The sequence below is a fragment of the Fomitiporia mediterranea genome (genome assembly GCF_000271605.1).
Source record: "Fomitiporia mediterranea MF3/22 unplaced genomic scaffold FOMMEscaffold_6, whole genome shotgun sequence".
Lineage (NCBI taxonomy): Eukaryota > Fungi > Basidiomycota > Agaricomycetes > Hymenochaetales > Hymenochaetaceae > Fomitiporia > Fomitiporia mediterranea.
This window is the reverse complement of record NW_006760391.1, coordinates 2959376-2985100: the sequence shown is the minus strand read 5'-3', so window position 1 is coordinate 2985100 and position 25725 is coordinate 2959376. Positions and strand designations below refer to the sequence as shown.

Below are 25725 nucleotides of genomic sequence, written 5' to 3'. Positions count from 1 at the left end.
GCTGGTAAGAGAATATATAGTGACTCAATTAAGAGGGCAAAGAAAGAGTGTGCAAAGAAACGATGATTAAATAGATTGAACAAGGCATCATCATGAAGGTGCCATTAATATAACATTGCAATCATACTTTGCCACATCATCAATGCTGCAACCATCCTAATTACTAGTACATGTCTCTGATTGGACAATCACACATTAATCCATTATGCAGTACATACTAAGCAGACCACGCGCATAATCTAATTTCCCGATTTGGACTCGCACACTCTTCGCCGCTGCACGCCACTGCAGACTAATTGGCTTGGTAATACCAAGCAACGGTCTAACTGAACGACTATGTCGAAACACAGGCTATCACCAGCCCCTTTACCTGCTGCAAAGCGACAGCATACTAGCTCAGAGCAGACAATTGTGTCGGCACCATTGCTTAATTTCGACTCGTTCCTGTATGACGAGCTTGTTCTCGTCATCTTTTCGTACCTTTCCTGGACCGACCTTTGCAGCATCCAACCTACCAATAGACTCTGGGCTCGTCTTGCTTCGGACAATCAGGTATGCGGTTCAAAGTTGATCTATATTCAGTAAGAGGTTCATGCTTGGGTCAAGCTGTGGAAGAACCAATTCATTCGAGAATATGGCCGACTTCGCCTGAGAGGTTCGCGAGGTTTCATCCAGAGACACGACGAGCGCAAAGTGAAGCCGCTTCCGCACACACGCAATAATAATTGTCATGAAGATGATTTGGACCACATAGACTGGAAATGGATGTTTCGGATAAGCCTGAATTGGCGAAGGGGTGCGTTAGACGAACTCTGCGGAGTGCTTTGCAGATTGACCTCATCGGAGTGCAGGCCGCTGTGAGCTAGAACGGGTTAGGGAACCAGAGAGTTTCCAATCTCTTTCCTTACTTGGGTCCCATGTTCACAGTTGTGCCTTGCTTGCTGGCTCTCTTACAGTGACCACATCGTTTGAGGCGACTGTATCACCCGCAATTTACCTCCACAAACGCGGCACGGCTCCTTACACATTGAAGGCTCGGCATAGAGAGCGTATACCGACGTACATTACGGCATTGTCGCTCGATCAGTCCCCGCCGTCATGCAGTAATCACAAGCTTCGGGTAGTAGTATTCTACGAGAGCGGAGAATTCTCCGTCTTCCATGTGGACCATAACCAACCTCAACATTCTCGCCTGCTCCTGACGTATCAGCCTCGAAGTAAGACCAATAGAACAACACCTATTAGACAGGCAGCATATCATCATCCACTGCTCGTGACGTTGTCTCATTCGTTCAAACTATCGTTATACGATTTATCGAGCGGCAATGTTGTACTTTGTCAAACGCTTAGTTCATTCACGTCTTATCCTCCTACGTCAATGGTCTTAACGTCGGGAGCGAGAAATTATCGACTTGTCCTAGCATATTCGGCACCAGTGTACCCATCAGACTGGGGTGCTGCGGTTACGGTTCTCACTATCTCTCATCCACGTCCCGAACGAGGTAGTGAATCTGTTCTTCAAGAAAGCGAAGACGAACAATCATCAATACCGTATATTGTGACAGCAACGCGGACGGTTTGTGCGTTTGACGTGCCGAATGGCTGGATCGACGATGACGCATTACGTGCGATACGAGACCAGTGGGGACGCAGAGCTGCACGAGTGGCCGATGTACAAACGGACGGGAAATGGGTTGTCCTCGCGCCGGCAGACAAGCTACCACTTCCTCTCTCGCCACCTTCTTCTTCCTTCTCGTCTTCGTCACCACGAGGTAGCCCGAAGCTTGGAACGACAGCTTGTGCATTACAACTGTATCGCTTGTACATCCCCACATCTAGTTCCACTGTCTCGGGAAACGGTTTGCGGCTGACGTTTGTGCGATATTTGCACGGACATACCGGACCCGTCGCAGCTCTCGCACTCTCCGACGGGCGATGTGTGAGTCGAGGTACGGACGGCAGTATTTGGGTATGGGATCTCGAGCGTGGGTGGGGTGTTGAAGTACAAACTGCTGGCATCACCCCAACACTTGATCGTCGATCAGACTCAACTTCATCAACCAGTGCGAGCTCGGGAAGTAATATAGTTGTCTCTGAAGGAGAATCGGAGATGGAGAATGCAAGTGGATTTGCATGCGATGAGGTTCCGATGGGTACGCCATTGGGTGCGTTGGTGTTTGATGAGCGGAGGATTATCACTGCAGATGCATTTGGCGTCGAAGTCCGGAGTTTTGACATTTAGCCTAGGATGTAGGGATTCATTCTCTATGTCGATCGATATTATTCGCTCTGTTTTGACTTACTATACTGATTGTGGGCTTGTGGTCTGGTTTGACATGCGTCTGGACTAGCTGGCGCTGAGACGACTGTCATAAACATATCACATTTTGGCAGTTTCTTGGCTAATGATGAACTTATTACTTGTTTCACCATCATATCCGGCTATGTTTATTCCCAAAACACCCAACAAGCATTGTGAAATGAGGTAAATGCAAGATCGTTGTGTACAGAATTGTTTGTCCTCCCTGGATATGAATAATACTGTAAGTTGTCCTGTCAGACTATGCACAGGAGTATGAGCCAGCCTGCATAACTCGTGAACAAATGAAGGGTAGGTAGATATTTCCGGCGAGGCTTGAAGCAAATTGCACAGAAGAGATGATCACCAGAACCGCTCAGTTCTGTTTCTTAATATAGACCATACACCTGTACCAGACACAATACGGAAATCGAGGGTACGAATTCGAGGAAAACAGCGCGATCGTAACACGAGCGGACCAGTCTTCATTCCAAGCTCTGTCTGAAGGTTCCCACCTTATTGCCTAATAACCCATTTTATGGAAGTTTCTATAGTCATAATGAAAGCTATTTTTAATCATGAAGATCGTTTCAGGAATTCAGGGAGGTTCGAATTCTGATGCACGTTCGCAGCAAGAGGTCCACAGACAGAGCAGGCTTACTCCCTAGTTCATCTGTGTGTTCAGCCAGATAGTTCATTAGGCGACTGATGCGTAGAGTAGACGAAACGACTGGGTTAGCATACGAATAGCAAGGTCTCTTGCGAGCTGAGTCAGAGAAAGAACGCAGAGTACCCTGTAAAATATTTCTGCTTCTCCGTACCTGACAAAAAGAAGGTCCAAAAGGTGACTGCGCTGTTGAACGTGATCGTGGAACATGTGTTGCGTCTCTGTTCGGTATATATTGCGGTCGTCGCCTTGGCAGGTTCGCTGAGCACAAAGCCCATCATTTCCGTTTCTGGCATCACGACCTTTCCCTCTGGTGTAAAACCGGTAGACGCGAACGTGCAAGAAGAACCGCGGTTCTGAAGTGGTGCTGGAGGTTGAGCGAGAAAGCCGGAAATAAATTTTCAAGGTCTGGACCCAATTCTGTGACGCGGTACGTATTTATTTTGGAAGGTATTGAATGAAGATGCCGTGATTTGACAACCAATCAGGAAACTCATCCGTCTGTCATCCGCTCCCATCTTCCTCGTCCCTGCGTCCCCCGTCCTCGTCGTTCTACGCAACGTCGACTCCCTCCTTCACCCCCTCCATTCTTTTTTTTCGTTTGACGGCGCAAGAGCTGGCGCCGCGGACGGCATTCCTCACGCTCTTTCTTCCTTACAGTCATGTCCCAGCACGCTCGTTTCGCTCCAGCTTCTTATGAACGCTCTGATGTTCCCATCCCGACAACTAGGCCGCCAGCACCTGCGGGCACTATTCGCCGTGCCAAAACACTCACTCGTCCGGAGCGTGGCATAGCACCTGTTCCCTTGATCAAACCTACCGTACAACCGAATGGCACTTCCACCGTACCCAGCCCTGCCGCTGACTCCGGTTGGGACATATGGTCGATCTTCTCTCGCATAATCACTTTTTGGGCTCCAGGAGTACTTCTAAGCTCGATTGGTGGGTTGAAGACGAAAGCTGTGCGGCAGGCATGGCGAGAGAAGGTCGCACTCTGTTTTATCGCTCTTCTCTTGGGTGGCATAGTTGGCTTCGCAACGGTGGGAATGCAGCGTGTCCTGTGTCCATCGGACAGTGACAGTGATTCTGACAAATTTGCTCGACTTGGGACCGTGCAAAACGCCGTGGGCATTCAAGGATATACGTTCATCGCTTCACCAAACACCCCATCCAGTATTATCAAGCTCTCACAACAGTTGCCTAGCCAGGACATCACACCTCTTTTCCAGCGAGATGCAGCGAACTTCCCATCATGCAAGGGCCTCAGCTTTCGAGTTGCTGTCGACCAGCCATGCAATTCGCAGACTAATTGCACGCTGGGCAGCCTTAACTCTACATCAACGTTCTCCGGCTTGGGTTTAACAAACAACACACTTCTTGTCGGCTATGATTGGGACCAAGTGGCAAATCTGGAGAATTATTTCGTGATCGACGGTGCAGTGCTCAATATGAACCCGTATATGTCATTGCATCGCACGCCGATCACAGGAGATAATGTGGACTTGGCCTTACGCACGCTCCTTAATTCTCAATCAACCTCGAGTGGAAACGACGGGACGCGCTTGTTCTACGGCCGCGACGATCTCAAGACATCTGTTGGCTGCTTGAAAGAACGTTATTATGCAGGCAATATCGACAAGATTACGCCGGGTTGCTTCGTTTCTCAGCTCGTACTATACGCGGGTTTAATCGTTATTCTCGGGCTTGTATTAGTCCGTTTCGTGATGGCGTGCTTTTTCAGCTGGGTCATGTCGGGTAGACTCGCTGGACCTCCCGATCCTGCTTTGCTTCGTAAGACAACCATCAGTCCTGCTGTGATGCCGGGAGGTGCGAATGTCGCTGTTGACAATCGTACGGGAACCGCCCCTTGGGCAAATGGTAGAACGCAGAAAGGCGCAAGGGCGCCAACAAAGTTAATAAAGCCGTCCAACTCGTCGACTACGCTCGTAGGCGGCTCGGATACTGCATCACCGACGATCACACTCGAACAGATCGGCGCAGAGCTCTTCGCTGTGTGCCTTGTTACATGTTATTCCGAAGGAGAAAGCTCGCTTCGGACGACGCTGGACTCCATTTCACTCACAAATTATGCTGATGAACGCAAGCTCCTTTTTGTTGTTGCTGATGGTATGATCACCGGCGCAGGAGAGAAACGCAGCACACCAGATATTTGTGTGAGCTTGCTGGAGGCAGACCCAAGGTTCGGAGACCCAATGCCAATGAGCTATATTGCGGTTGGCTCTGGCAAGAAGAGAGAAAATAGAGCTATGGTCTATGCTGGTCACTACAGTAAGTAAACCTCTTCATCATGTTTCTGTATTGTAATGTCATGGGTTGCAGGGGTCGCGGGCCGCCGAACGCCGACTGTTGTTATTGTGAAATGCGGCACCGAATCAGAAGCGCAGACCGACAAGAAGCCTGGTAACCGAGGAAAGCGCGATAGTCAGCTTATCCTGATGAACTTTTTTTCGCGTGTCACATACAACGACCGGATGAGTCCACTTGACTTCGATCTATTCCGGAAGATCCATGTGCTGATGGGTGTCACTCCGGATTTCTTTGAAGTCTGCTTGATGGTATGTTTCCTCTTCTGTGCAGATAATGTGGCGGCTTCTTACACGTTAACTTAGGTGGATGCCGATACAAAAGCTTATCCAAATTCGCTCCGATATCTTGTCAACTGTATGCACCACGATCAGATGATCATGGGTGTTTGCGGCGAAACTCGAATTGAGAATAAACGACAGTCTTGGGTGACCGCCATTCAGGTCTACGAATACTTCATCTCACATCATCTTGCAAAGGCCTTCGAATCCGTGTTTGGTGGTGTGACCTGTCTTCCGGGGTGCTTCTCTATGTTCCGATTAAAAGTACGAAAGATGACTGGAGATGACTGGGTTCCGCTTATAACAAAACCAGAAATTATTCGTGAATACAGCCAGAGCGAGGTTTCGACATTACACCAGAAGAACCTGCTTCTGCTTGGCGAAGATCGGTTCCTGACTACCCTCCTCCTGCGAACGTTCCCAAATCGCAAGATGATGTTCTTGCCTCAAGCGAAATGCCGCACGGTTGTGCCGGACGAATTTAAAGTGCTACTCTCGCAACGTCGACGATGGATCAACTCGACCATCCATAATTTGATGGAGCTGGTCTTAGTACGGAATCTGTGTGGAACGTTCTGCTTCAGCATGCAGTTCATCGTCTTTATGGACCTATTGGGAACAGTTGTATTACCAGTTGCGATTGCGCTCACATATTCTCTCGTCGTTGGGATGGCGATGGACCCGCCTAAAACATTCGAGGAAGCCATTCCGCTTATCCTGCTATTGGCAGTCATAGGTCTTCCTGGTGTACTAATCCTGATCACGACACGCAAAATTGTGTACGTTTTCTGGATGTTTATCTATTTGATGGCTTTGCCTATATGGAACTTCGTCCTCCCTGTTTATTCCTTCTGGCACTTTGATGACTTCTCTTGGGGTGAAACACGGTATGTCGATTATTTAATGCGGCTTTATCCATCTCTGATTTTGTGTTTAGGAAAGTCGAGGGTGAACGAAAAGGCGCTGCTCATGGTGATGGTGAAGGTGTATTTAACGGAACTTCTGTTCCGATGAGGCGATGGGAAGATTGGGAACGTTCGCGGCTACGCAAGATGAAACGTGAAGAGCGACGGCGTCGAGATATGGAACGTGCGTTCCCGTCGGGTTACAACTCAGGTGGTAATCTTGGTATACGTTCTGAACGTTCGAGTCAGTATGATGGATCAGACACTGTCTCTGTCACATCCTCCGAAGACGATGTATGGGGACCTCAGATTGGAGCATACAATGAAAACAATCCCGCATATCCTCCACCTCCGACTGGTGTCCTGTTACCTCGAAACGATGTCTTGCAATCCGCGGGTACCGTCAACGCATCTGATCTTGAGGCGATGCTTGAGGTGGGGTTTGACAGTGATCAGAATCTGTCGCGTCAGAACTTACTGCAGAGTTCGTCGACCTCGAGTACGAACTTGCCGCGATATCAATTATCAGATGGTCCTGTTGGAGGTGGTCCAGGGAGATATACGCCAGTGTCGCGAACAGAAGGTGGACCAGTGTATGCACCGCCAGTGATGTCTCCTATAACGCCGTCAGGGCCTAACGTACTCACTAGTGGTTACAACGGGGTACGAACGCATGCCCGACAACGGAGCGGAGGGCGGGGTGGACCACCAGGTCCGAACTCGTACGGGCCTTTAGGACCACTTGATCCCAGTAATCGGATATGAAACGACCGCCTGCATGATTTTGTCCTGTCTTCCCTCATTTATTTGCTCTCATCATCAAGTCCGCTCATCTGCACGCCATGCAACCCATAATTTTATCCTGGCAATTTCTCTCGTTTGTTGGCATATCAATTGATTACCCCTTCGTTTGATGACTATACCTGGGGCTTGAACCCTTCTTTATAATATCTATTCATGGCTGCGCGCACGAGATGGGCGCGCCGTGCGCGTTTTTTTGTCTTCGTTGGCGCGTGCGTGTGGATGGGATGCAGTATATAACACAAGGACTCTGTTGACCTTTAGCTTGGTTTGTTTGGAATGGTAGATTGTATATTGATACTACTCTCCCTTCGTTTTCTTCTTCCGCCCTTCTGTTTCACCTTCAACTTGATTTCGGCGTCTACTCTCATCATGTTTTGTGTACGAGGCTGAAACAAGTTTTATTGCATTCTCTCACCAGGACGACATCCGTTTTTACACAACTAAGCTGTTCGATCACCATTATACGCACGCCCGCATATAGCTGCACACTAAAGCAGCAAACCCCAAATTTGCCATATGCTGATGGACTATCAACTTATGTTTGCATATTCTTCTTCTTTGTTACTTTTCCTTTTTATTTGTCTATTGAACGCTATACTGGAACACATGGAACTCTACCTAAGAATAGTTAGGATGAAGAAGGACGAGGAGCATGTGCATTGAGCACGCGTGGATGATCAGTGAGAACGTGCATAGTGGGAAGAAGAGCGGGAGAAAGACGGTGTGGCAATAGCGGGTTGCTTGGAAACTCGAAGGTTTGGACTGCCACACAACATGCGGAAGCAAATCCGGTCTAGGTTCGCTGATACGAAACGGGTATAGTGAGGAGATGATGGAGTGTCGTAAAGCACCCGCGTGGTTATCTGGAAGAAGTGATTCAATGGTTGTGCCGCTGATTCTTCTCGCTCTACCGTACGTGTGCGCTGGAAGAGAAGGTTGAGACGGAGAGGAGCGTGAAAAGCTGGCGTATCTCAGTTTGTTGTGATTGTTTGTCTGTGACAAGACGGGTCGGATGAAGATAACCGAGGGTGATGTTTCCAAATCAGACGTTTCGGTGCTTGCCGAGAAGCACGACATCTCGACAATCGGTCTGCTTAACTTGTGTATTTCTCTCCCCCGCATTTTGCACGTCTCTCTCTATCTTCCTCCGTCCTCCACCACGTCTTTCGACAACAGGCAAATTTGGTTATAGTAGCTGAAGTAACAGTGCGATGCTTGTTGCCGCACAGTCACAACCCGTCGCGCTATGTGTGCAGACCCCAGCCCAGCGAAAGCAGGTTGATGCGTTCCACGCAACCGTGTCCGCGACACCACTTCCCGTGTCTGTACCCGCGCCAGTACCTTTATCTACTTCTATACAAATGCAGGTGCAGGTGCAGGTCCAAGTCGCGTCGCCGCCTCCTCAGTTACCTCAGCAGCCGGTGGAAGAGCCTGTAGTTGTACCTGTACATGAGAGGTTACTTGCTGCTCAGGTATGTAGTGCCCGTTGTATTACATGTCACGACGCTCATTTCTTTACTTTTCGTGTATGATGCTAGCTTGCGCATCTTGCGTCACAGCATCATGCGAGCGAGTACAGCAGGTTCAAGTTCGGGCAGAGAGGTGAGCAAATAAGTAATTAAAGTGCTTCTGCTTGGTGGAGTGGAGTTCTGACATTGCCGTTCGTATAAGGTTCACCCACGATGTATGTGCCGCTCTCGCTCCAATCGCCGTTACACATTCGCGGGTTACGTTCACAGCAGGCGCGTTTCTCAGAACAGCAGGCGTGGTGGATTAGCGGGCGAAGCGGTTGCGATTTATGTCCGGAACAAGCGGTCCGTCGTGATGAGGTCCAGGCCCAACACGTCAACGCGGATGTTCAGACACTACCGACGTTGGTGACTGGTGTTCCGTCGTTAGATATTCAGCATGAGATCTCTGCGGCTATGGCTTCGCAGATGCCGTCTGCGCACATCACGAAGACTTCGCAGTCACATCCCATAAAGTGTGTTTTATCCGATTGTTTGGATGACTGGATCAGGATTCGACGGAACTAATTGTGTGCCTAGCATTTCTATGGTGATACCAGCTGAAGCCTTGCCCGGTTTAGCTTCACAGCTTGTCTCTCCGTCGACCTCCTCCCCGGTCCTATTCCATCTTCCTCAGGATTTTCACTTAGATCGCGTGACAGCGATTCGGGCACGCGGTGTGCAGGGCTACAGGCCGTTCAATCGGTTTATGCATCCTTCGTGTCATCCTGCGATGCGCGCACCTGTACCAATAACTTGGGCGCAAAATGGAAGCAGCGAGCTTCTGCAAAATGCGCTAAACGGTGAATTTGGACTTCCACCTCCACCTCGACCGCTGTTCGTCCCATCACAAGAACCACGGACAGTGTTGCAGCCGATGATGCTGCCTCTTCCTCCATTTGCTGTTCCTGGTCAGACTCCGACTCCGCCGAGTCCACCTAAAGGTGTGATTCGGAGACGACCACGATATGGACGTGCAACTTCTGCTCCGCCTGCATTTCGGACCCTTAGAGGCATGCAGCGGAGGGTGTCAAACATGAGGGAGGCGCGACAGGGTCTCCCACGACAGCGGTCGAGTCCTGAGATCCCGACCTCGCGATTTACTGATGTACCGTCTGTCGTTCCTTCCGTCATCACATCTCTAGAACGGGATACACCAGATTGCGATACACCAGAGGACGAGTTTTCCAACAATGGCCAACACGGACTCATGCTCCCTCCCGACTCGGTAACTCCGAGTCCACCAGCGCAGATCGAACCAGCGTTAGTTTCTGACGATACGGCTCCGGAAGATCATATCCATATACGGCAGCTTGGGAATATGTATCTTAGCTCATGTCCGGGAAAGAAAGGTATGTGTCCTAGTAATATATTTTGGTTTCCCTTTGATTACCTTTAATTGTTAATCGCTGATATGTGATGGTTCATTTTTTTATTTTATTTTGAAGTTCGACTATCGGGACCTGTCAAAGGCCGAGCTGCGATATGTAGGGACTTGCGAGCGGATCTCAGTAGAGTGAGGGATCTCGGGGTCGAGTGCGTTATTTGGTAAGTGGATTAGAATTATTATTTGTAATCGATGGAGGAGACTGAGTTTTCTGATTGCAAATTAGCTGTTTGGACGATAATGAACTCGAGTTCCTCGGTGCCTCGTGGGCTGAATACTCCAGTATAGCAAATGAAATAGGTCTTGATGTCCTCCGGTTCGTATCTTGTCTAATGTACTTTGTACTCGATCAATGAAGTACTAATAAACTTATCGGTTGCTGCAGGATACCGATGCCTGAAGGACTTACTCCGCTCTCCCCAGCATTACTTGATGACCAACTACAGCGAATTATCGAGACTTACACGCTGCGCGGTGTTCCCGTGCTCGCACATTGTAGAGGTGGCGTAGGCCGCGCAGGGCTTGTTGCCTGCTGCTGGATGCTCAAGCTCGGTCTCTGTGGGTGGAAAGACCCAGAAGTCTGTGCACGGTCGTGCACTCAACACGCCCACTCCCACGGGTTTTCACCTGGCCCAGAATTTGAACGACCGATATTTCGTGGTCAAACTCGAAGTCCACTCAGAATACAAACATGCAATAATAGTAATACGCAACTTCCGACGCCTAGTCCGTCTCCTAGCCCGACGGTGCCGCTAGCGAATGTACCACGCGTTTGCCGGGCGACTGTACAGCTTCTAGAGCGCGCATTGTTGGTTATGAGAAGGCGGAGGAGTTTGAAGGCTATTGAGACGTACGAGCAAGTACGGTTCCTTGTAGATTTTATTGAGTTTCTGGACTCGGAGGGTCATTCGGACTGGCAATTTCGAAGCAACTGAATTCTCTGGATGGCCTGGACGTGTGCATCGAGTCGAGGGTTACTCGAATCGGCAGTCTCAAAACGATTGAATTCTCGGGATGGCCTGGAGGCATGCATCTGACCTTTCTTTGCGCAACGACCCACCCACTTCCACCATGCACGACAATCGCAACATGACTGGATCACCATGCCTTTACGCATTCGTTTTGCTTTCGACACATTGCAGAAATCGCATCATTTGCATCTTGCATTAGCAACCGCGGAATTGGTAATCAAGCATATCAAGCAGATACATAAAACAAACCTCTCCTCATCCATTCATCCTCCCCATCATAATTCACACAAACACTGGAAAATACTACATAGAACTATACTCGTCCTTTTCCCGCTCATTTTCTCCGCATGTCTATAAAAGAACGTCTCTTGCATCGACGTTGCCGTGTCAGAAATTTCTTTAGCGTGTATCATTAACTACCGACTTTATTAGTTCTCACTTTTGCATTTTTTTTTGCATTTTTCGCAAGCCTACTTTATATTGGGTTGTTTCTGGTGTTTTCTTAGTGACTTGCATACATTCTGGCATATAGCATTATAGGGTACATTTAGCATTGCTATCGGATTGACTTTGATTGATTTTCTTTGTTGTCCTTAGTGTCGTTTTTGGTTTGTGTCCAATATAATACACAGCTACAGAAACTGGTGTAAATAAGCATAGATGTTTGCAATTGCATAGTCACCGTTTGTTCAATTTTGTTGTGGTTGGTCTCTGAAGACGCGAAGCAATATAGGTTTCTGGATTTTACATTTATTTCAGTCAGCACTGGTTTCAGTGTTTCTTACATTGTTCACCTGGTTAAGGTTTTCGTCACCCATGAAATACACGCATATTGTGAGCAATTTTACAGACAGATAATACTCTGACAGACAATATTTTGACAGACATGCAGTGATTATGTAGTCCCGGCGGTGATCATTCCCAGAAGTGGAAGTCAGACTTTTATGCGCGTTGCACAGCTCAGGCACAGACACTGCCGCAAACGGGATTTGCGAGATTTACAGTGCAGTGAAATGCCAAGAAGTAGAGTAGGGTTTACCTACCCACATTTCCACAGACTTTACATAGGAGCCTCCACAAAAATGGCGAAGTTTCTGTGAGGTTCTGTGAATTTAGTGCGCTTGGACTGCGGTTGGCACATGCCCTGATGCGACGTCAAAAGGAATGAATAGGCTCGCTCGAGAATCTCGGTGACTGGGTATACGTTTCCATCCGGCATATCTGGTCGAAAAGGTACTGGAGCCAGAGTTGCCCCATGTCGAAGTGAGACTATGTGGACGTGTGGTTCCGGCAAGCTTCCGGGATTACGCATCTCTTCGGCCTACAGTTAGCGTCGCTCCCGTTTACCGAATATAGACCTTGTTTAACTAAATCCGGTCGATAGACGTGCAGACTTCATGGGATCACGTGCCTTATGCGATGCTCGCGCACGGAGAGTACCATTTCTTCGGTTTATACACCGATATAAATATGCCAAGGATGTGAGCTTTAGCATTGACGCCCCTTAATATTCCCCTGTATTCGAGCACTTGTGCTTGCGATGACCACTAACGATGAGCATGTTGAGAAAGGGGCAGGTGGCGAGGGTGATACGCTACCTGCTCCTGAACGAAACGAGGTTGAACAGAGGACAGTTGTTGAGGAGCCTCGGCCTGATAAAGTTGAGCCTGTTGACATTGAACGACGGGGAAAGGATGATCCAGGTGCGCGTTGGCGAGAAGGCGAGGTGCACGAAATTCCTCACAAGTGAGTATAGCCAACAATCGATGGATTCATTAACTGAGTTCTCACGGAATACGACCAGTAACCTGAAAATCGTGTTTCCTGCGTAAGTTTTTGAGCATTTCACCGCAGCGAAAATTGAGCTGACGTTCAATTTTAAGTCTCATGTTAACAAGTCAGAACTTGCTTCGTGTCGAATCCGTGTATGCGCTCTTACTCTTTCTCTCTTTCTCTTTAGTTTTTCTCGCTGCGTTAGATCAAACAATCACAGCTGTAGCATTGCCGACGATTGTCAGAGATATCGGTGGCTCGTCTGGATACAGCTGGATTGGCAGTGCATATTTGCTGAGTATGTCGTTCTATTGATATTATATAACGCATATATTCAAGCCATTGACTACCATTTTCCTCCAGTGTCTGCATGTAAGAGCAGTTGTTACGGTAGCCATTTCGACTTACTGATGCATCCGTGAAGGTGTTAGCCCTCTGTACGGGAAGCTCTCTGACATCATTGGACGGAAACCTATCCTATTATTTTCAATCGGTATTTTCTTGTTTGGATCTGCAATGTGTGGTGCCGCACAGAGTTTCATCTGGATTGCATTGTGTGCGTAAGATACTAGAGTTCCTCGTTACTTAGAACAATCCGTACTAAACACCAAGCAGGTCGTGGTGTGCAAGGTATTGGAGGTGGAGGCATTATGGAGATGGTCATGATTGTATTTTCTGATATTAGTACGACTTCAGTTTTTCGTGTCCATTTACTTAAATAACTAAACCAATGTACAGCTACCCTCGAAGAACGTGGTAAATATGGTGGTCTTGTAGGGGCAGTCTGGGGAATTGCAGCTGTCGTTGGACCACTTGTAGGGGGTGCACTCGCTGACCATGCCAGTTGGCGCTGGTGCTTCTTTATCAACCTTCCCACGTGTGGCGTTGCAGCATTCATTCTGTTGTTCTTCTTGCACCTCAATCCGACGAAGAAGCGGTCTGTACGCGATGTCGTGACTACATTTGACTTTTTGGGTCTCGCTTTAATCATGGGAGGAGTTGTCCTTATCCTGATTGGTTTCCAGAGTGCCCAGACTGCTGCTAAACGGTGGCAAGCACCTGCGACTATTTCTTTGCTTGTCCTAGGTGGCGTTCTTCTCATTGCCGGAAGCATCAACGAGATCTTCACGTCTCGCGAGCCTATCATCCCACCTCGCCTATTCCGGACGCGTACGACGGCCGGAATCCTTTGTAGCTCCTTCATCCATGCAATGACGTTCTTCGCCGCGAGCTATTACGTACCCTTATACTTCCAGATTCTTGGATCGGATGCAACGATGTCGGGCGTGCGCCAGTTACCGCTCACTGTTGGTTCCTCGATCTCGGCGATTGCTTGCGGTATAACTGTCACAAAAACGGGGCGTTATCGTCCTGCTATGTGGCTTGGATTTTCTGTCTTGACTCTTGGACTCGGGCTCTTAATTATGCTTGAGGAAAACACTAGTACTGCAAAGCAGGAGATTTGGTTGTTAGTAGCGGGTCTTGGAGCAGGATGCTTGTTCCCGCCACCGCTTATTGGGTTGCAAGCTTCTATGCCTCTGAAAGACATGGCCACGAGTACTGCAGTATTTGTTCTTCTACGGCGAGCTAAATTCTTCTCTTTCGTTGAATTTATATTGATTTGAACCGAACTACAGGACGCTAGGAGGGACAGTTGGCATCTCTGTTGGCGATACGGTTTTTCAGTCTGAACTACCTGGCCGTCTCGCGAAAGTCCCTGGATTCTCCTCAATCGTGTCTTCAGGATTCACGGACTTCACAAGCCTGTCGAGAATCCAGCCTGATTCGTTACGTCAACAAGTTCTTCACGCGTTTACCCGTAGTTTGGCTACGATATACATCGTTTTTACGCCTATTGCGTTTGTTGGTCTGCTTTTCGGTACGTGTATTGCTATTATTCTCTCTGGCTTTGTTTTAACTTGATATCCATTGACAGTTTTGATCATCCGCGAGTATACCCTGGTACGTAATGTAGAGAGAGGAAAGAAGCAGGTGAAGGAGAAAGAGATTATTGATTCGACTGAGGACTCTGAGCGCCCAAGTGTCGCTGATGTAAATCCTGCTGCAGCTGTGGCGCCGATCAAAGCATGATGTGCATTCACTCCCTCACAGGAATCTCTTCCGTAGTAGACCTATTTAATTCTTCATGTTGACTAATTTAACGTAGTTTCTTTGTTTTGGTTCTTATATCTTCATGACAATTACGATGTTAAAATTTTTGGCCCGCTTTTATTCAGGAGGAAGTGTGAGCAAAGCCGTTAGTTGGTAATTGATGTAAATTCTAAGTGTATGTCTGTTAATGGGCTTTAACCGTTATTATATACCATATACCAAATAAACAAGAAGGTAAATGAGAAGAAGATGAGAATTTGAATGCATCGGCCGACGAAGTCCAAATCAAGACTAGAGCTGACTAAGGTCGATAAGCCGATCACGTGTTGATTTCTCCGCCAAGACGGAGATATAAATCATCAGATAAGATTACCATTCAGTGGATGTGCACTGACAATCTAGGCGATATTAACGGTCCGAGTCTACCGTTTGACTCATTGAATGTCGTTTGCAGGATTGAAATTGGGATTTGTATGTTTGTAAGTCTTCCATTTTGTATTCAGAAGCATGTTGCCCCATGAATAACTCCTTAAGGAATCTCTGAGGCAGAACAAAGGGGTATTGTAAAGTCTTTTGAATAAGTATACAACATTACTGGATCTAGGTGGATTATGTGACAAACAACATGGAATGGCACCTGGGTCCAATGTGACTTGCTATCTTGCTAGCATTACCTCAAACACAGTCACTGTTTAGGATTACAATATAACCTTTGTTGAGAACCATCATCCATCCTGTATAACACCTTTGAGAAAGTGGCATATGTGTGCGCTAAAGATATGTTAGGAAATAAGTTTTGCCAAGGATACACGTTTTGCTCTACGCATGCTCTCGCCCTTCGTGCTTACTGTACAAAGCTTGCTTTCGCGCGTTACCGCGGGATGCAGGGTGTGCTATGATTGGAGAATCGAAAGTGGTGTGTTGCGTTAAACTATGATTGAATACCAAGTAGAAATTCACTTGAACGATGACAAGATGAAGCATCGAGTCATACATGATCCGAAGCTGGCAACTGATGTTCGAGGATTCTTTGGTCCACGTGCATTATGCGACTTTCGCACATCTTCGGTCTTCCGTTGGTATAAATAGGATTTAGTGCATGCTAGTACCCTTACCCCCATCTTCTCTTGCGTTCATGCCGCAAAATGTCAATCATAAACAAACAGATTGAAAGGGAACGGAGTGGTCTGGGCATTAAAGAGCATGCTACGAGTCCGTTTAACGAAGTAGATGTGAGGACACTCACTGAAGAGCCCCGGTCCGAGATGGTGGAGCTAGTCGACGTTGAGAAACGAGGAAAGTATGAACCTGGTGCTCGTTGGAAAAATAACGAAGTACATGAGATTCCTCACAAGTGAGCATCAGTTTATTAAATCCAATGCTTTATACTTAATTATTATATAGTAACATGAAACTCGTCTTTCCTGGGTATGTGACTCCAAAATTTTCTGCGCTTAGAAGGAAGACTAATTTCGATGTCCAGCCTCATGTTGACAGGTTTGATAATTACCTCATGTTTTGCTATTCTCCGACCGACTGTTTCGATCTACAGTGTTCCTCGCTGCGTTGGATCAAACGATAGCGGCCGTGGCATTGCCGACGATTGTCAGAGATATTGGCGGCGAGTCCGGGTATAGTTGGGTTGGCAGCGCATATTTGCTGAGTACGTTTGTTCCGTTCTATGTCAGAGTCCCAATTGATGATTCACATCGCATAGTGTCCGCGTGTAAGATATTTATTCCCACGCATATACGCAGAAGATATTCACAACTGTGCACCAGGTCTGAGCCCACTCTATGGGAAGCTCTCTGATATCATTGGTCGAAAGCCGATTCTGTTCTTCTCAATTGGTGTTTTCCTTTCGGGGTCTGCGCTGTGCGGCGCGGCCCAGACGTTCATGTGGCTTGCGCTTTGTAAGCAAAATTTGCATTTAGTTCTGTCTGCTTTATTGACATGTTTTATGCGCCGAGTAGGTCGTGGTTTACAAGGTATCGGCGGCGGTGGTATAATTCAGATGGTCCTTATCGTGATTTCTGACATCAGTATGTCCTTTGGATTTGTTGTTGACGTGCTATTGAAAATTGTATTGTCAGCTCGCTTGAAGAACGTGGGAAGTATAGCGGACTAACAGGAGCAACTTGGGGAGTTGCAAGTGTCGTTGGGCCATTGGTAGGGGGAGTCCTTGCCGATCACGTCAGCTGGAGGTGGTGTTTCTTCATCAATCTTCCCGTAGGTGGCGCTGCAGCAGTAGTTCTGCTTTGCTTCCTGCACCTCAAGCCAACCAAGAGACGCTCCGTACGAGAGGTAGTAGCTGCATTCGATTTTGCCGGCTTGTTCTTGCTTGTTGGCGGAGTCGTCCTTGTTCTTATAGGTTTCCAGTGTGCTGAGACCGCTGCAAAACGCTGGCAAGCTCCAGTGACGATCTCAACGCTGGTCCTCGGCTGTGTACTGCTTCTTATTGGTGCCGTGAACGAGGTGTACACGTCTCGCGAGCCAATTATTCCACCTCGGCTCTTTCAGACTCGCACGACGACTGGGATTCTGATTTCCGTCTTCATCCACGCTCTAGCATATTTCGCTGCCACCTACTATGTTCCATTATACTTCCAAATTCTTGGCTCAAACGCGACAATGGCGGGTGTCCGACAGTTGCCGCTTTCCTTTGGCTCCTCAGCTGTGGCAGCTTTAACTGGAATTACCGTCGCGAAGACTGGCCGTTATCGTCCTATTATGTGGCTTGGATGGTTCGTGATGACTATTGGTTTCGGACTCCTGATTATGCTTGAGGAAAATACGAGCTCTGCAAAACAAGAAATATGGTTGATAATCGCAGGACTCGGTGTCGGTTGTCTCTTCCAACCACCGCTTATCGGGTTGCAAGCAGCCATGCCTCTGAAGGATATGGCCACAAGCACATCGGTATTCGTGCTTATTCGGTGAGTTTGGTCTACCTTACTACTAAAAGCATTATCTGACGCTGAGCTATTTCCAGAACGCTTGGCGGCACAGTCGGTATTTCTGTGGGAAACACGATCTTCCTATCGGAGTTGCCTGATCGTCTGTCAAGAGTTCCTGGATACAGTTCTTCAATGACCTCGGGACTCGTTGACTATACTGCAATTTCGCGCATACAACCGGATTCGCTGCGTCTGCAAGTCAGTCATGCATTCACGCGTAGTCTAGCTACGATATATATTGCATTCACTCCCATCTGTTTTGTCGGCTTACTTTGCGGTACGTTCATGGTTTTTGTGTTAGACGTAGGCAATAGCTAATTTTCGTTTTCATGTCAGTCTTGGTTCTTCGCGAATACTCTTTCGTACGAAACGTCGAGCGCGAGCAGAAGCAAGAAAAGGTTCCTGATTCAACAGTGGCTTCCGGACGTGCAAGCATTGTCAATGAGAAACCCACCGACAACTCTGCACCGATTCTGGCAGAAACCGTTTCCAACAATTAAGATATCTCTAATAGACTGATCCAGCACATGTCGTGTTATGAAATTACTTTGTATATTATCTTGTGTCTTGTTTGTCTGTGCTGTTCGGGAGGAAGTCTTGCAATTCTTATAGATATACAGTCTTTTCAAGTTACTAAGTTACTTTAATGTTTGAGGGAGGGTGATTGGCAGATCGACGAAGCCAAACAAGGTAAATCTTAGGCCACGTGAAGGTGTGTATTTAACAGAGAAAGACAGTGTAGTGAAAAGCGCAAGGACCCATGGAAATTATTGCTAGTGTGTAACGTGGTATTTAATGAGTGCACTATATTGTAAGATGCTACACCGTAATGTGTATTATACTCTACAAAAACATGCATTCCCTTAATATTCCTTGCCATAAATGGATAGACGAAGAAAAGACTCAATTTACTTTAAAAGACATCTACCCATTGCGGCAGGCGGCTATGAACATGGAACAACCTCAACTCGGAATAATGTCTGTGATATTGACTTGAAAGATAACTAATGAGATGTTGCCATCTTTTATAAGTTGCATGGATGACGTAATCATGAACGTGTTGTCAATGACACGCAGCAAGATGACGGAATTATTTGCAGATATCGACGGTGGTGTGTTCGTTAATCAAGAAATACTGTTAGTGTGCGTTGTAAGCTTTCGAACCTCTTCGACTTCTTACCGATGGCGTCGCAGCAATCTTCATATCTTAGGAAGTTGTCGAAGCAGCAAGAACTCTGTGGCTGTGCACGGTCAAAATGCCGTTGTCCCGTGTGTGAGAATTTGAAATAAAGTGACCTTTGTTTCCGATGCTATCGCACACTTCCTGACTGTACAGATTACGCCATCTTGGTGAGAAATGGCCCACCTTATCAGTACGATAATCGTCGAGAAATTGCCTGTCGCACTGCGAGAATGTGAATGAGAAGAAGAGTGGAGTATGGGAATGCCTTCCTGTAAGTGGGACAGGACGTTTTTGCCTGTGTCCTGCGGGCTCAGTTGCAGCCTTTACAGGCACGAATTGAAAGAGTGATTGACGTTAACGTCGGCTGGCAGCATTACGTGTGAAGTTTACGGAGCACAGTCTTGCATAATTCATTCCCGTATGAACAAAACAGAGGGTAACAGTCGGAAGTTGGTCGTGACTCTGTGGCAACTGTGATCAATTAGGAGGTACGCCGACAGCTTACACGTATGTAATGTGCAAGAAGTTTAGGCCGAGTCATATTTCTCCCAGATATGATCCGAATCGGTAAATGGCTATTTTTAAGTCCGAAATAGATCACGTGCAGAGACCGATGCCCGCGTAAGGATTTGAGTAACTTCGGCTCTACCATCGACATAAATAAGGCATGAGGGCACAAAAAAAGTTGTTCCCACTCTCTCTTGCGTTCTTCCCCCATAATGACTACCGACGACGTACTTAACGAGAAAGAGCAAAATACTGCGGGTGTTGACGCTCTTGTTACAAGGACACCCAATGACCCCGAACAGAGGACACTCGCCGAGGAACCGCGGCCCGAGAAAGTGGAAGCTGTCGACATTGAGCAGCGAGCGAATGACAATCCTGGTGCACGTTGGCGAGCGGGCGAAGTGCATGAGATTCCTCACAAGTATGTGTTATTATACAGCAGAATGAATTGTTACTAATGCTCTTATTCAGTAACATGAAGCTCGTTTTTCCTGGGTACGTTTTCCTGTTCTTTTCCCGTAACCGAACGAAATAACTTACATCTACTTAAGTCTCATGTTGGCAGGTTAGGAAATTGTTTAACTTAGTATATTATCGCTTAGGCTTACGCTTTTCACAGTGTTCCTCGCCGCATTAGACCAGACTATTGCAGCTGTTGCATTACCTACAATTGTGCGAGATATTGGTGGCCAGTCTGGGTATAGCTGGGTCGGTAGTGCATACTTGCTGAGTAGGTGTTTCCCATCGAATTATTGAGTGAACCAAGTCTGATTACCATGTATCTTTAGTGTCAGCATGTAAGGATTCTTATCTCTACCTCATCAGTGACAATATTCATTATTTTCACAGGTTTGAGCCCTCTATACGGGAGACTTTCGGATATTATAGGGCGAAAACCAATTTTGTTCTTTTCTATTGGCACTTTCCTAGTAGGGTCGGCGCTCTGCGGTGCCGCCCAGAACTTTATCTGGCTTGCACTCTGTAAGCAGAATTTTACTAGAACACCGGCTTGTATATGCTGACAAAATCATTATCCAGGCCGTGGCGTACAAGGTATTGGTGGCGGTGGTATTATGCAAATGGCCATGATTATCATTTCCGACATCAGTTCGTCTTACTATCTCCATTTGTATCAGTTCATTGTTCTAATTTCATCTACACAGCTACCCTTGAAGAACGCGGTAAATACGGTGGATTGATAGGAGCCACCTGGGGAATTGCGAGCGTCATTGGTCCGCTGGTAGGAGGTGCCTTCGCTGATCACGTCAGTTGGCGCTGGTGTTTCTTTATCAACCTTCCCACGGGTGGCATTGCAGCTTTACTTCTGCTGTTCTTCTTACACCTCAATCCGACAAAAAGGCGTTCCGTTCGTGATGTTGCGGCAACATTTGATTTCCTGGGCCTCTTCCTGCTCATTGGTGGAGTCGTTCTTGTCCTTATTGGCTTCCAGAGCGCACAAACTGCAGCTAAGAAATGGCAAGCTCCGGGGACGATTTCTACTCTGGTACTGGGTGGCGTTTTAATTATTGCTGCCAGCGTGAATGAAGTTTTCACGTCTCGCGAGCCAATCATCCCGCCCCGACTTTTCCAGACTCGAACGACGGCAGGAATTCTCATTTCTGTATTCCTCCATTCGATGACGTTCTTCGCCGCAAGCTACTATGTACCCTTATACTTCCAAATCCTTGGGTCAGGTGCAACAATGGCAGGCGTCCGCCAGTTACCACTTTCGCTGGGCTCTTCATTAATGGCGATTATTAGCGGAATAATTGTTGCGAAGACTGGACGGTATCGTCCCGTTATGTGGGCAGGATGGACCGTGATGACTCTTGGGTTCGGTCTGTTGATTATGCTTGAGGAGAACACAAGCACTGCAAAGCAGGAGATATGGTTGCTCGTCACAGGCCTTGGAGTCGGATGCCTTTTCCAACCTCCCCTCATCGGCCTGCAAGCTGCTATGCCTCTCAAGGATATGGCTACGAGCACTGCTGTTTTCGTTCTTTTACGGTAAGCTCTTTTCAACGTGAAACATACGTGGACTACTTTCTAACGCGGCGTGACTCTAGTACGCTTGGAGGTACTGTGGGTATCTCTGTGGGCGACACAATCTTCCAGTCAGAACTGCCTGATCGCCTAGCGAAGATCCCCGGGTATAACGCCGCCTCTATGAGTGCATCAGGATTCCTGGATTACACCTCGATTTCACATATCCAACCGGACTCGTTGCGCCAGCAGGTCACCCATGCCTTTACGCGAAGTCTAGCCACAATATATATCGCCTTCACGCCCATTGCTTTCGTCGGTCTGCTCTGTGGTACGTGCATGTTAGCTGTGTAAGAATTGACTTTATGCTGATATTCACTTTCACTATAGTATTGGTACTTCGTGAGTACACCCTGGTACGGACCGTTGAACGCGGTCAGAAGCAAGGAAAAGAACGCGACTCCATTGTGGCTTCGGAACGTCCGAGTGTTGCGATTGAAAAATCTGCCAATGCTGTGACACCAGCCGCGGCATGATTTTATTTCTGATGATTTGACGTTGATCTATTACGCATAGATAGTATCTTTCACGCTTTGTTACTGGTTTCTCTGTTTCTTGTTCTACCACTGCTCTCGTATTTTATATCCCTCATGGCATACATGTATAGACGTTAATGCAAAATGAAAAAGATTATAATGTGTAATCGGAATTGTTATGAGGACGGGCTGAAAGGAAAGGCTGTGTGGATAAAGTTAAATAAGGAATTATGCAGTGTTTGAAAGGCTTTTGATATACGTTATTCAGAACGGCTGTATCGACAGCCAGACCCATACTTTCTTTTCCTTTTCCTTCGTTTCTTTCACTGTAGAGAAAGGCTTTGTTAAGAGTTATATGTACATACATATAAAAATCCATCTATAGGGCTATCAATACATTCAATTTGCAACTTGTTTCTTCCAGTCAAGAATGGAAGTGACTATGATCTATGTGGCTTAGCGAATACCAAAAGTCGTACCCTCTTCACCTTTGGTTGAAGACCCTGAGTGTCTATAGTCATAGCACTGCACTCCTCCTCAGAAGCCTTGCTCATTGATGTTGTCTCTCGCTTTCGCTTATTTGACTTTCTATCCTCGGCTATGGTGTAGGAAGCCAAGTCATCCTCGGAGAAATTGATACCTTGGAGTGGTCGGGATAATTCTATCTTCTGCCTCTCCTGGACTCGAAAGCTCCTCCGGATTGACGTAGTATTGGTATCAGGGAGAGAAGACACATCAGATTGAGACCCTTCTATCAAAGCTCGAGATCCTCTGTTTGTTGAGAGTTTTGATTGCATAGCACATATCTCAACAAATGATATGAATGGGTCCCTTGAGATTTTTTCGCATCGGTCGAATTGCTCTGGGTTTCTTTGTGCAAGTTCCATGAGCTCGATAAGCATTGAAATTGAGTCTGTGGTGCGGCTTTTCTCTACTAAGGCCTGATACATGGTCTTGTCGGCCTCGTAGGTAGGGTAGGTGAGTGCCTTGCCTGTGTTGCACTTCCACGACATTGCGGTATCCTGTGTTACTAGTGTAGAGCGATTGTCCGAATCCATATCAGATGGAAAACAGTGTATTACATCGTTAAATAACTTACTTGGTGTGTAACTGTCGTATTATCAGATACAGAAAAGCCGCACAGCTTTAGAGATGTGTTCAGATAAGATGCGCGCAGTAGCGAACGTATTTGATGAGAAGAGAAGTAGTACTAGCTCAAGTCTCTTTTAAGCTCGTCACACGCTTTGGTTAAGGTCAACGTCTTGGCCACACCAGTAACATATTGTCCTTATTGGTAAGACGCTTAGATTTCGGGCAAGGCGGAGGCATCTCCCTCTGTGCATGTGTGGTATCTTGAACTACCTGTGGTCTGTCAAGCAGACTCATTTAAGCTTCCTATGACGAATTGCACAGTTTGGAGTAGTTAATGAGTTTATACGGATATATTACCCAGTATTATCTGCAAACCGAAGATGCCAATTGGGCACTTCTTGTGTAAATATGTGCCCATAAGTGCCAATTATAAAATTAGATCTGATTCGTACGATCAACATGAAAAGTATTAGTTGGAGGTGACTGCTTAAGGTTCTGAGATATGGAAAGCAGGCAATGAGTAAGATTCCAAGCACTCCCTCCATTTGATCAGCACAGAAGCTCAGCGTGAATTGTGATGTATTTCAGTATTGTGTGTATGTGCCCTGTAAAGAAGCAATTTTTCGCAAGGTCAATAGGAATACTGAACTGAGGGGAAAGAGACAGGTATGGTATGGTATGGTATATTTCCTGTGTTTTTTTTAGCGGAGTCCAAACTTTACGCGACTTACACACGTGATGTACTGATTTAGCATAGCGCCTAAGGCAATCTCGGTTGCATGGCATTTAGATCTCTCCCCACATCCTCCAACATTTTGCAGGAAAAAACAAATAAAGGTACTTTATGTATTTGTTAATGTATAGTTGGCAACGAGCAAGGACGAGCTTCTGAGCAGGACGCTACAGACGAAGATTTTGCTGCACACTGCACAGGGCTTTGAGCCACACGAAAGTGTATAAAGATTATAATATATGATTGAGATGAACGCAAGAAGAAGCGGCAGTGACTTCACAGTTAGCATAGAGCGACCGGATCGAGAGATAGAAAGAGAAGAGGATTCGGACAATACACCTTGCACTATAGTCGAACACAGTCAGTTAATATATGCGCAAGTTTAACAATGTAATGTCTTGTGATTCAGCCACCCGGGTGCACGATTTGTATTTGACGACTTTACAATCCGTCAGTTTATTAATTGCATGGATGCTTTACTTCGCAATAGATAATGCAAAATGAAACGATGATACTGAGGAGGTTGACTTGAAAGGAGATCCTGGACAGGACAACATGGTTACCCTGCTACAGTCGTGTGGGGATACTGCTCCGGAGACGCGGATAGAGAGCCCTTTGAAGTAATAAATGTTGAAAAGTAATATGAACAAAGTTAGACAAGGTATAATGCAACATTTGAAAGGCTTTGATATATGTATGCATATTATTCGAGCGACTGTACAGCTAGACTGTTGCTTTCTTTCCTTCTCTTGGTGCCTTTCGATTTGGAAAAAGGCTTTGTGAATATAGTAAATACATATATATGACAGCTACTAGAGAGAGCATGTAATACATCCAACCTGCGGCTTATTCCTTTCAGTAAGACTATTCTTATACACTGATATATCCACAACCACCCCCCCCCCTCCTGCTCCCTGCCTACTTAGTCGTTTGACTATTGCGTGGTATGGCTAAGACTGATTCGGTCGCTCATTTACTATTAAGCGCACTTGCTTGACAGGCTTATTTGGAACTGGCTCTTCAGAGCTACAGTTTAGTATATTAATGTCCTTCAATGGTGCCTTTCGTTTACAGGGCACACGGGAGCCAGTGTGGGGTGCAGAACTTGTGTTTTCCTCCAAGAACATTATTCCAAGCAGTGGTTGTGACAACTCCAGTTTTCGTTTCTCGGAAATCCGAGAGCTTCGACGACTGGGAGCAAGAATAGTGTTGGATAACATAGATGGTTTGACTGTTGGTTTCTTGGCAGAGAGGTGTGGTTGTATAGAGCAGATCTCGGCAAATGATATGAATGGGTCCTTCCCGACTCTCTCGCAACGATCAAACTGGTCTGGGTCCCGAAATGCAAGAGTAAGTAGCTCAATGAGCGTTGTGACAGAATCTGTGGCTCTGCTCCCTGCCAATAACTTGTCGTATAGTGCCTTATCAGCCTCATAGGTAGGACGGGCTAATGTAACTTTGGAGGTACGACTCGACGACATCGGTGTTGTAAACTCTTTCAGACTATCAAAGGTCGAAGACATTAAACTACTACATAAAGTAAGGTATTTGGTATCACTCACCTCTGCTGATAGGCTATGGCTAATCTAGAGATAATGGTATTGGAGAAAGATATGCGCTGACGGAATTCACAGCGTAGTGAACGTATTTGCTGAGGAGAGAAGCGTCACTAGCTGAAGTCTCTTGAAGCTGTCACGCTGTT

The 25725-nt window shown here is 46.8% G+C and overlaps 9 protein-coding genes across 9 annotated transcripts; 6 read left to right on the top strand and 3 right to left on the bottom strand.

Annotated features, from left to right (window-relative positions):
- The first annotated feature begins 311 nt into the window (after positions 1–311).
- Positions 312–2400, top strand: FOMMEDRAFT_168270 (uncharacterized protein). The gene is made up of 3 exons (XM_007266906.1): positions 312–552; positions 607–796; positions 852–2400. Exons 1-3 carry the CDS (start codon positions 337–339, stop codon positions 2240–2242), a joined length of 1797 nt encoding a protein of 598 aa, XP_007266968.1. The 5' UTR covers positions 312–336; the 3' UTR covers positions 2243–2400.
- A 1138-nt stretch (positions 2401–3538) lies between these two features.
- On the top strand, positions 3539–7778 carry FOMMEDRAFT_123489 (glycosyltransferase family 2 protein). Its single transcript, XM_007266905.1, has 4 exons — positions 3539–5255; positions 5307–5542; positions 5597–6459; positions 6510–7778. The coding sequence occupies exons 1-4, from the start codon at positions 3629–3631 to the stop codon at positions 7240–7242; spliced, it is 3459 nt and encodes a 1152-aa protein (XP_007266967.1). The 5' UTR covers positions 3539–3628; the 3' UTR covers positions 7243–7778.
- Positions 7779–7899: 121 nt separating this feature from the next.
- On the bottom strand, positions 7900–8358 carry FOMMEDRAFT_156641 (uncharacterized protein; the record flags this gene model as incomplete). The annotated part of the gene is made up of 1 exon (XM_007266904.1): positions 7900–8358. The coding sequence occupies one exon, from the start codon at positions 8356–8358 to the stop codon at positions 7900–7902; it is 459 nt and encodes a 152-aa protein (XP_007266966.1).
- An 81-nt stretch (positions 8359–8439) lies between these two features.
- On the top strand, positions 8440–11433 carry FOMMEDRAFT_140936 (phosphatases II). Its single transcript, XM_007266903.1, has 7 exons — positions 8440–8753; positions 8820–8895; positions 8953–9265; positions 9330–10141; positions 10238–10337; positions 10403–10492; positions 10562–11433. The coding sequence occupies exons 1-7, from the start codon at positions 8493–8495 to the stop codon at positions 11109–11111; spliced, it is 2202 nt and encodes a 733-aa protein (XP_007266965.1). The 5' UTR covers positions 8440–8492; the 3' UTR covers positions 11112–11433.
- Positions 11434–12643: 1210 nt separating this feature from the next.
- FOMMEDRAFT_168267 (MFS general substrate transporter) lies at positions 12644–15147 on the top strand. The gene is made up of 9 exons (XM_007266902.1): positions 12644–12893; positions 12952–12975; positions 13031–13218; positions 13284–13292; positions 13345–13476; positions 13536–13604; positions 13659–14502; positions 14558–14799; positions 14857–15147. Exons 1-9 carry the CDS (start codon positions 12688–12690, stop codon positions 15009–15011), a joined length of 1869 nt encoding a protein of 622 aa, XP_007266964.1. The 5' UTR covers positions 12644–12687; the 3' UTR covers positions 15012–15147.
- Positions 15148–16177: 1030 nt separating this feature from the next.
- Positions 16178–18489, top strand: FOMMEDRAFT_156637 (MFS general substrate transporter; the record flags this gene model as incomplete). The annotated part of the gene is made up of 10 exons (XM_007266901.1): positions 16178–16386; positions 16437–16460; positions 16516–16529; positions 16585–16695; positions 16750–16758; positions 16814–16945; positions 17006–17074; positions 17137–17968; positions 18025–18266; positions 18326–18489. 10 exons carry the CDS (start codon positions 16178–16180, stop codon positions 18487–18489), a joined length of 1806 nt encoding a protein of 601 aa, XP_007266963.1.
- A 1402-nt stretch (positions 18490–19891) lies between these two features.
- Positions 19892–22345, top strand: FOMMEDRAFT_146876 (MFS general substrate transporter; the record flags this gene model as incomplete). The annotated part of the gene is made up of 10 exons (XM_007266900.1): positions 19892–20100; positions 20151–20174; positions 20231–20244; positions 20299–20409; positions 20468–20476; positions 20529–20660; positions 20718–20786; positions 20843–21686; positions 21746–21993; positions 22053–22345. The coding sequence occupies 10 exons, from the start codon at positions 19892–19894 to the stop codon at positions 22196–22198; spliced, it is 1806 nt and encodes a 601-aa protein (XP_007266962.1). The 3' UTR covers positions 22199–22345.
- A 117-nt stretch (positions 22346–22462) lies between these two features.
- FOMMEDRAFT_28788 (uncharacterized protein) lies at positions 22463–23211 on the bottom strand (the record flags this gene model as incomplete). The annotated part of the gene is made up of 3 exons (XM_007266899.1): positions 22463–22524; positions 22564–22585; positions 22678–23211. 3 exons carry the CDS (start codon positions 23209–23211, stop codon positions 22463–22465), a joined length of 618 nt encoding a protein of 205 aa, XP_007266961.1.
- A 1762-nt stretch (positions 23212–24973) lies between these two features.
- On the bottom strand, positions 24974–25504 carry FOMMEDRAFT_156634 (uncharacterized protein; the record flags this gene model as incomplete). Its single annotated transcript, XM_007266898.1, has 1 exon — positions 24974–25504. One exon carries the CDS (start codon positions 25502–25504, stop codon positions 24974–24976), a length of 531 nt encoding a protein of 176 aa, XP_007266960.1.
- Positions 25505–25725: the final 221 nt, after the last annotated feature.

Coding starts and splice junctions, on each gene's coding strand:
- FOMMEDRAFT_140936 (XM_007266903.1), top strand. CDS start 8,493: ATGCTTGTTGCCGCACAGTCACAACCCGTCGCGCTATGTGTGCAGACC. Junction 8,754..8,819: donor AGAGGTTACTTGCTGCTCAG/GTATGTAGTGCC, acceptor GTATGATGCTAG/CTTGCGCATCTTGCGTCACA. Junction 8,896..8,952: donor GCAGAGAGGTGAGCAAATAA/GTAATTAAAGTG, acceptor CGTTCGTATAAG/GTTCACCCACGATGTATGTG.
- FOMMEDRAFT_123489 (XM_007266905.1), top strand. CDS start 3,629: ATGTCCCAGCACGCTCGTTTCGCTCCAGCTTCTTATGAACGCTCTGAT. Junction 5,256..5,306: donor GGTCTATGCTGGTCACTACA/GTAAGTAAACCT, acceptor CATGGGTTGCAG/GGGTCGCGGGCCGCCGAACG. Junction 5,543..5,596: donor TCTTTGAAGTCTGCTTGATG/GTATGTTTCCTC, acceptor ACGTTAACTTAG/GTGGATGCCGATACAAAAGC.
- FOMMEDRAFT_168267 (XM_007266902.1), top strand. CDS start 12,688: ATGACCACTAACGATGAGCATGTTGAGAAAGGGGCAGGTGGCGAGGGT. Junction 13,477..13,535: donor TTTCATCTGGATTGCATTGT/GTGCGTAAGATA, acceptor AACACCAAGCAG/GTCGTGGTGTGCAAGGTATT. Junction 14,800..14,856: donor GTTTGTTGGTCTGCTTTTCG/GTACGTGTATTG, acceptor ATCCATTGACAG/TTTTGATCATCCGCGAGTAT.
- FOMMEDRAFT_168270 (XM_007266906.1), top strand. CDS start 337: ATGTCGAAACACAGGCTATCACCAGCCCCTTTACCTGCTGCAAAGCGA. Junction 553..606: donor GTCTTGCTTCGGACAATCAG/GTATGCGGTTCA, acceptor GCTTGGGTCAAG/CTGTGGAAGAACCAATTCAT. Junction 797..851: donor AAGCCTGAATTGGCGAAGGG/GTGCGTTAGACG, acceptor ATCGGAGTGCAG/GCCGCTGTGAGCTAGAACGG.